Source organism: Colobus angolensis, unplaced genomic scaffold, assembly GCF_000951035.1.
Source record: "Colobus angolensis palliatus isolate OR3802 unplaced genomic scaffold, Cang.pa_1.0 Scaffold138, whole genome shotgun sequence".
NCBI classification, from domain to species: Eukaryota; Metazoa; Chordata; class Mammalia; order Primates; family Cercopithecidae; genus Colobus; species Colobus angolensis.
In genome coordinates, this window is record NW_012114466.1 from 1345093 (window position 1) to 1353984 (window position 8892).

The window sequence follows — 8892 nt, forward strand, 5'->3', positions numbered from 1 at the left end:
CTGTTTGAGACGAAGATGTTAGCTTCACTACTGTGCAAGCAGATTGATTCTAGTTTTTGTTATTCATTGAAGCAATGTTCTTAAGCACTGGCTTCTCCAGAGTTATCTTTAAAATATATATATATATATATATGTATCGTGTGTTTACTGGGGTCATTTAATCCTCAAGACTTAAGCTATTTCTTGTATGCTTACTGTGTGACAGGTACTACTAGGTTCTTGTGATGGTTAATTTTTTATGTGTCAATTTGGCTGGGCCACGGTGCCAGTTGTTTGGTCAAACACCAGTCTAGATGTTGCTGTGAAATATATATTCTTTTAGAGACGGAGTCTTGCTCTGCTGCCCAGGCCGAGTGCAGTGGCATGATTGCCAGCTCACTGCAGCCTCAAACTCCTGGGCTCAAGAGATCCTCCCGTCACAGCCTCCTGAGTAGCTGGAACTACAGGGACATGCCACCGTGCCTGGCTAACTTTTTTCATTTATTTTTTCTTTTTGTAGAGACAGGGTCTTGCCATGTTGACCAAGCTTATCTCGAACTCCTGGGCTTAAGCAATCCTACAGCCTCAGCTTCCCAAAGAGCTGGCATTACAGGCATAAGCCACTGTGCCCAGTCCTGTGAAGCTATTTCTAGATGTGATTTGAGTAAAGCCGATTACCCTCCATGTGGGTGGGCCTCATCCAATCAGTTAAAGGTCTCAAGAGAAAGACTGAGACCCCTAGAAGAAGAAATTCTGCCTGCAGACTGCCTCCAGATGCGAGGCTAATGCTGACTCCTGCAGGAATTCCAGCTTGCTGCCCTGCCCTACAGATTTTGAACTTGCCAGCCCTCACACTCACATGAGGCAATTCCTTAAAATAAATCTCTTATCTCTCTGTCTCAGAGCTCTCTGGGCTTCTCTGGAGGGTGCTGACTACATAATACAGCTTATTAACCTCTCTGAACCTCACAACTATCCTGTAATGAAGCTGCAGTGAAGTCATTCCTGTGTGGTGGTCACTGGGGTTGTTCATGCACATTCCAGGCCTCCTCCTCTTCCCAAGCACAAGGTAGAACTGTACTTCCTGGTCTCCTGTGGCTGGGCGAGGTCATGTGATCAGCTCTGGCCAATGACTTGGGAGTGGCAGGGGATCCTTTTCATTCTAAACCTTTAATTGCCACTGTAAGCCCCCCCGGGAAAGCTTGCTTTTCCCGCTTAGTGACAGGTGTGTCCAGAGGGCAGCTGCTTCATCAGCTGGGATCCTGGATGCAGACAGGGACATGGTGGCAGAGCCCTCATCCCTCCTAAGGTGCCATGTAGTATGAGTAAAAAGTAAACCTTTGCTATAATAAGCTTTGGGGAAGAAGAACCAGGGGATGTTTGTTACTGCAGCAAAAACAATCCCATACTGACCAATACATAATGGTACTACCTCATTCACAGGTGGGATGAAAATCAAATGAAGAAAGTGAAGCCTTTGAACTTTAAGGAACTAGGAGAATAGCAACAATGGTCCCATTATTTTTAGGACAGGCCCAAGAGAGTCACCATATTTTTAGGGCAGAACAGAGAGATTAAGAAACAGAAACAATGTGATTTCCAGCTGGCACATACCTGCTTAGGGGGATGTCAGGTGTCCAGAAGGGGTAAACTCGAGCAACAGAATCTCGCATCTGTTCCTGACAGCCCAGGTAAAAATAAGCATCATGGGAAAATTTCAGGGCCAACATGTCTGTTGGGTGGTCCCGGAGAATCTGTTCCCATAGTTCACAGGCTTTCGGGAAGTTCCTGGAAACCAAGAAAGATCTCTCACCAACACTGAACACACAGTCCACCCACACGGGGAATGTAAGAGGCATCGTTTCTCGCCAATGTCATGGTCTACATGGACGTGTTTTTTTAAAAACCAGTTTCTGGCCGGGCGTGGTGGCTCCTGCCGTAATCCCAGCACTTTGGGAGGCCAAGGCAGGTGGATCACAGGGTCAGGAATTCAAGACCAGCCTGGCCAAGATGGTGTAACCCCATCTCTACTAAAAATATAAAAATGAGCCAGGTGTGGTGATATGTGCCTGTAATCCCAGCTACCTGGTAGGCTGAGGCAGGAGAATCGCTTGAACCCAGCAGGCAGAGGTTGCAGTGAGCCGAGATCATGCCATTGCACTCTAGCCTGGGTGACAAGAGCAAAACTCTGTCTAAATAAATAAATAAATATCAATGTCTGTGTTAGGTTATGAATCAGAAAACTGAAAACCCAGTGGGGAATTTTACTGTTTAGTTCAACTGAAAAAAAAAAAAAAAACTGGTTTAACAAATTGCCGAGGATAATCCCACTGGAGACGGTCAGACACCTGCAGGAAGTCTCCGAGGTGGAATCACACCTGGGATGACTCACCAGGAAGACCAGGCAGCACCTCCCCAGTCTCCGGGTTCGGAATCCCTGAGCCCTGCACAATGCGCTAAGGTCATCTAACTGCAGGGCATCTCGCCTGCCTGAGCAGACGTGGGGGCTGTCCCAGAGAACGAGGGAACCAGCGCGGGAACAGCGGGGGGATGACGTGAAAACCAGTGCAAGAGCAAGGAACATATGGGTGAAGATTTGATTTGATTGTTTATTTCCCACCAGAAGAAGCATGTTTTCTTCTGTCTTCCCTAACGTAGTAATTTCTGTAGTGTGACCCTATTATTTCTGTAAGGAAAATAATATACAATTTACTTAATGAAACAAAGTAAGTTACTTTCTTTTTTTTTTTTTTTGAGATAGAGTCCCACTCTGTCGCCCGGGCTGGATTGCAGTGGCAGGATCTCAGCTCACTGCAAGCTCCGCCCCACGGGTTTACGCCATTCTCCTGCCTCAGCCTCCTGAGTAGCTGGGACTACAGGCGCCCGCCACCTCGCCCGGCTCGTTTTTTGTATTTTTTTAGTAGAGACGGGGTTTCTCCGTGTTAGCCAGGATGGTCTCGATCTCCTGACCTCGTGATCCGCCCGTCTCGGCCTCCCAAAGTGCTGGGATTACAGGCTTGAGCCACCACGCCCGGCCAAAGTAAGTTACTTTCAACACTAAGTTGGGAATCTTCACCAACTGCTTCCTCACTCAGCACTCCACCAAGGATGGGGAAGCAGAGAGGATGTGATTTTCCATGACAGCATCTCAGGAGGCGAGGAGAGAATCAGTCTCCCACCCCGCCCTGCTCCCAAGGGCGTCGGGAAAGGGATACCCTGCCACTCCCCCAGCACAGCCTCTGGGTGCCAGCTCCCAGCCCAGGGAGGCCCCTCACCCCTTGGCAAATGTCTCTACTGCAGACACGTGCAACTGCTCCCGCCTTGTCAGCGGCTGGGTTCTTGAAATCTCCACCATTGTCTTCACAGCCAGGTCCAGTTCTTTGTCCAGCTTCACAGAGCTTCCAGTGCCAATCAGTACCAGGCCAGTAGAGATGGCGTGGCCCATCGCTGGTGGGAGGTTAGAGAACGGCTGGTGGTTCAGCCCAGCCCAGCCCAGACTCCATATGTCACAGAGACACCCCATGTCCCAGGAGGGGCCAGCCAGGCAGCAGTAGGCTGTGCACTGTGGCCCTGCTGACTGCAGAACTCAGCCTCGGTGCTTGTCAAGCATGGAGGGAATGGCAAGCCTAAAGGCACCCTTGAATATTTGTCTAGTGAGGGCACTGTGCTGAGTGCCAGTGTCTAAAGCACCTTCCCCTTCACTGGATGAGCACTTAGCCTCTGCCTGCAGGCTCATCAGTGGCCACTATCACACAGCCAGCACACGGCTCCCGGGAGGCATCAGTGGATGCTGCTCATGATGGTCTGGACCAAGGAGGCCCCGGAGCACAGAAGTCACGATCCCATCTGTGCTGCTCACACATGCTAAAAGTTAGGGTGGGGGTGTGTGCCTTGTGGCCCTCGCAGCAGCCTTGCTGGCAGAAGTGCAGGCCCCCAGGCCACACTCTGGGAGAGCCAGGGTGTCCATTGGCATTTGGAACTTGGTCACTGGCTCAGGCCTGGGACCTAAGACCCAACCATAGTGCGAGGACCACCCATGTGGCCCCTGGAAAACAGCTGGTGATTCTGATAGTCGAGCCCAGCCCAACCCAGCCCAGCCCAGCCCAGCCCAGCTCAGCCCAGCCCAGCCCAGCTGATGATTCAGGTGGTTGAAGGCCCCTGATCAGGGCTCAAGGTCTGCTCAGAGTCCGAGTCCACCCCTGGCGCCTGGCTCTCCACAACTGGGTTTGGCTCTCCGTTTTCCCCCAGTTATTTCCTTGTATTTCCTCTCCAGGGCACTACAAGCCCCTGCCTTAAATCTGACCAGGCTGCAGCAGGGTGAGAAGGGGGTCCCTGCCACCGTGACAAGACCCTGTCCCCTCATCAGCCCTTCCCCCAGGCCCGGAACCTTGCTCCACCCCAGAACCACCCACCTTCAATGCACTGTGCTGGCTTCCCATGCCCGCTGTACATATGGCTTGCCTGGATGCCAGCCTCTGTCACCCATCGGTGACCATCTCACCCTGGCCACTTAGATGAGGTCTCACTGGTCCCCTGACGGAGGCTGCAGCAGCCACCTCTCATGTTCCAGGGATCTGGGCCTTGGATTCAGGAAGCTTATCTAATCCCAGTTGTCAACCACCAGCTGGGTGGCTTTAAGTACGGTCTTACTCTTGCCAACCCTCAGTTTCATCATCTGAGAAATGAGATCAGCATCTTTATTCAATAATTGATGGTAATCAGAGAAAAGGCAAGAAAAACGCCTATTAGAACCTGGCATCTTTATGGAAGTGACTGTTTTTCCAAATACAAAGGCGCTGTCATCTTCTCTCCCTCTGTGCAAATGCCACCCTGGTTACTGCCACCCAACCTGCCTTCCCCATCCCAACTGTGTGCCCGTGATAAAGGAAAGAGAGAGGGGCTGGTTGCGTCAAGTGGGGCCCCCCCACCTAGGGAAGGTGTTACTCACCGAAGGTCGGATCTGCTGCTTTGAGCTTTGACAGGCAGCCCTCGATGCCACCGAGACTCTTGTCATTGGTCCATTTTACATACTAAAATGGGAAAAGCAAAACAAGTCCTCACAGAGCCCTTGGATCATTCTAGCAAAGGTGTGGCTCTAAATCCAGGTTCATACTCCGGGAGGCCAAGGCGGGCAGATGGTTTGAGGTCAGGAGTTCGAGACTAGCCTGACCAACATGCTGAAACTCCATCTCTACTAAAAATACAAAAATTAGTGGGGCGTGGTGGTGCACACCTGTAGTCCCAGCCACTTGGTAGGCAGAGGCATGAGAAACACTTGAACCCCGGGGGCCAAGGCTGCAGTGAGCCGAGATCGTGCCACTGCACTCCAGCCTGGATGACAGAGAGACTCCGTCTCAAAAACCAAAAAATAAAAATAAATCCAGATTTGTTTTTCTTTGTAGAACACTGAGTGTTTTCTGGACTCTAACCCAAAGAAGGCATAACCTGGCTGATAACTTTCTTCATACGAAGAAATGAAATACACATCACCCGAGGCACACTTTCTAGAGCTAGGGATGCTGCATTTCCAAAAAAGAAACATCAAAAGGCAGGTTCTGGCCAGGTGCGATGGCTCACGCCTGTAATTCCAACACTCTGGAAGACCGAGGTGGGTGGATCACTTGAGGGGCAGGAGTTTGAGACCAGCCTGGCCAACATGGCGAAACTCTGTCTCTACAAATAATACAAAAATTAGTCAGGCATGGTGGCACGTGTCTGTAGTCCTAGCGACTTGGGCAGCTGAGACTTGGGAGGCTGAGGCAAGAGAATCGCCTGAACCTGGGAGGTTGCAGTGAGCCGAGATATAGCCACTGCACTCCAGCCTGCGTGACAGAGAAAAGAGAAAAAAAAAGGGCAAGTTCCTCCTGACAGGTGACCTGCTACACGTTGGCTTCTTCCGCCCTAAGAGGAGCCTTGAAGTTGGTCACGACAGGAGCATTCCTGCTTCTTACTCATTCGTTTTAAAAATAGTCAAGTAAACAGTCATTTTAGAGAGTCAGAAAGACACAAAAGTTGAAAGATAAAACTTATCTTTTTTTTTTTTTTTTTAAATTGAGACAGAATCTCGCCCTGTCGCCCAGGCTGGAGTGCAATGGCACAATCTTAGCTTACTGCAACCTCTGCCTCTAGGGTTCAAGCAATTCTCCTCCCTCAGCCTCCTTAGTAGCCAGGATTACAGGTGTGCACACTGCGCCTGGCTAATTTTTTTTTTTTTTGGGGGACAGAGTCTCGCTCTGTTGCCCAGGCTGGAGGACGGTGGTGCTATCTCGGCTCACTGCAACCTCCACCTCCCTGGTTCAAACAATTCCCCTGCCTCAGCCTCCCAAGTAGCTGGGATTACAGGTGCACACCACCATGCCCGGCTAATTTTTTTTGTATCTTTAGTACAGATGGGGTTTCACCATGTTGGCCAGACTGGTTTCGAACTCCTGACCTCAGATGATCCACCTGCCTCAGCCTCCCAAAGTGCTGGGATTACAGGCGTGAGTCACCGCGCCCAGCCCAACTTTTTTTTTTTTTTGAGACAGAGGTTCACTCTGTTGCCCAGGCTGGAGTACAGTGGTACAATCACAGCTCACTTCAGCCTCAACCTCCTGGGCTCAAGCAATCCTCCTGCCTCAGCCTCCCAAGTAGCTGGGACTATAGGCTACACAAGCATTTTGACAAGATAGAGGAGGGTTGGCACAGAGATGTAAAGAATCGAAGTTCTAACACAGGACAGCACAGAGACACCAATACACGGGACAAAGTATGCACAGGCTGGGAGGATGAGCTACCACTGATTGGGGATGTGGTGTGTAACAAATCGAGTACTAGGGGCCGGGCGTGGTGGCTCACGCCTGTAATCCCAGCACTTTGGGAGGCCAAGGCCAGGGGATCACAAGGTCAGGAGTTTGTGACCAGCCCGACCAACATGGTGAAACCCCGTCTCTACTAAATATACAAAAAAATTAGCCAGGTGTGGTGGCGCGTGCCTGTAACCCCAGCTACTCCGGAAGCTGAGACAGGACAGTCACTTGAACCCGGGAGGCGGAAGTTGCAGTGAGCCAAGATTGTGCCACTGTACTCCAGCCTGGGCCGGAGGGCAAGAGTCCATCTCAAACAAAAAACAAATCGAGTACTCTAAAGAGGCCAGCGAGGTACAGGAAGGGCAAGTGAGCCAGGTCAAACAGAAAATAAACAACTCAGATGCCCACAGCAGAGTCCCTCGGCAGGGCAGGCTGGAAACAGCAGGGCAGGCTGGGAACAGGAGGGGCACCCATGGCGCAGCTCACAGCATTCCATCATTCCTCTCTTGTTCAGCCAGTAGGCTTCTAAGAGCTCCCGGGGTCCTCATGTTATGTGGATGAAGTCAGTATGCAGGAACCTCACTGCCCATGCCAACGCCAGCTTTAGTTTTCTATCAGTGTAGATAGGCCCAGGTTCACCCTGGTTCTGCCTCTAATTCATGGACAACCTTCAAGTCAAGTAGGTTCAACTCTCTGAGCCTCCGTTCCCCTACCTGTCAAACAAACTAGTTGGATCTTCTGAGACTTCTCCTAGTTCTAAAACTATAGGACCCTTCATGGGTAGAGAAACGACTGGTAATGTGGCAGAAGGTCTTGGCACGGCCTAAGTGAAGACGGTGTATTCACAGATGCATCCTGGGACAGGATACCATGTCCTAAGTAGCCAAGCCCTGCATCAGACCCTCAGCAGGCCACAAGGGGAGGCCCAAGGAGGCCAGCACCCTCAAAAAACATCCCCATGGCACCCACTGCTGTCCACCCACCACTCAGAGTCCTGGGGAAGGAGGGTGAGTGCAGAGGCCCTCTCAGGACGCTGTGGGCGGCAGAGATATGTCCCCACGCTCCCATGTCCTCCAGTACAGAGTGCACAGATGTACTGCCATCTATTGCTAAGGTCATGGTGCAATTTAAAAAGCATTCCCCAATTTAAAAACCTTCCCAGGCCGGGCACAGTGGCTTACGCCTGTAATCCCAGCACTTTGGGAGGCCGAGGCGGGCGGATCACAAGGTCAGGAGAACGAGACCATCCTGTGAACGGTGAAATCCCATTTCTAGTAAAAATACAAAAAATTAGCCGGGCGCGGTGGCGGGCGCCTGTAGTCCCAGCTGCTCAGGAGGCTGAGGCGAGAGAATGGCGTGAATCCGGGAGGCGGAGCCTGCAGTGAGCCGAGATTGCGCCACTGAAGTCCAGCCTGGGCGACAGAGTGAGAGCCCGTCTCAAAAACAAAAGCAAACAAACAAAAACCTTCTCCTCCACAGAAGGGGCCGCGGCCTCTCTAGGCAGGCATACCTGGGTCAGCGTGGCATCAAACAGCTTGCAAGCTTCATTGCTTGTGGTGGAGAGCGGGAGCCTCGCATCCTTCCAGGCCTACAGACAGCAAGGAGGGAGTAGCAGGGCTTTCTTCCCAGGAGCCCTTCAAACTTCAACACACACAAGTCACCTGGCCCCTCTGACCTCCACCTTCCTCATCTGCAAGATGGGCTCAGGCTCCCTGTCCTGGGCCGATTCCAAGGAGCCCCTCACCTTTGCGGGCTTCCCTGCGTCCCACGCCACGCCCAGTGAGCTACGATTTTTAGGAGGTCTTGGGGTCTCCCGAGTGCCCTGACAGGCGCCCCTTATTTCCCTCAGTGGGGACTCCACAAGAAGGACGTCGGGTCCCTTCCAGGTGTTGCCGCGGACGCGCCCGTGCGCCCAGGGCTCACCCTACGCCCGGCGCCCAGGCCATGTCTCCCGCCATTCCGCCAGCACCAGGCCACTCCCAACACCCGGGGCCCGAGGGGGACCTGGCCGGGGGCAGCTTCCGTGTACCTGGCAGTCGCGCAGAGGTGAGAACGCGGCCATGTCGCCCCGGGTCGGAGTCCACGGGGAGCTGCGGGCACCCGGGCCTTCCGGGGAGGGGGCGGG

General features: G+C 52.3%; 1 protein-coding gene across 2 annotated transcripts in view; it reads right to left on the minus strand.

Moving 5' to 3' along the window:
- Positions 1 to 8886, minus strand: part of TTC38 (tetratricopeptide repeat domain 38) — a 26319-nt gene extending 17433 nt beyond the window's left edge. The window contains exons 1-5 of one of the 2 annotated variants that reach the window (XM_011934751.1): positions 8797 to 8886; positions 8278 to 8355; positions 4928 to 5009; positions 3255 to 3426; positions 1594 to 1767 (exon numbers count right to left, since the gene is read on the minus strand). In XM_011934751.1, the coding sequence (XP_011790141.1) occupies positions 1594 to 1767; positions 3255 to 3426; positions 4928 to 5009; positions 8278 to 8355; positions 8797 to 8829 (539 nt within the window). In that variant the 5' untranslated portion in view covers positions 8830 to 8886. The remainder of the gene's footprint in view (positions 1 to 1593; positions 1768 to 3254; positions 3427 to 4927; positions 5010 to 8277; positions 8356 to 8796) is intronic. The other variant, XM_011934752.1, reaches the window with a different exon arrangement.
- Positions 8887 to 8892: the final 6 nt, after the last annotated feature.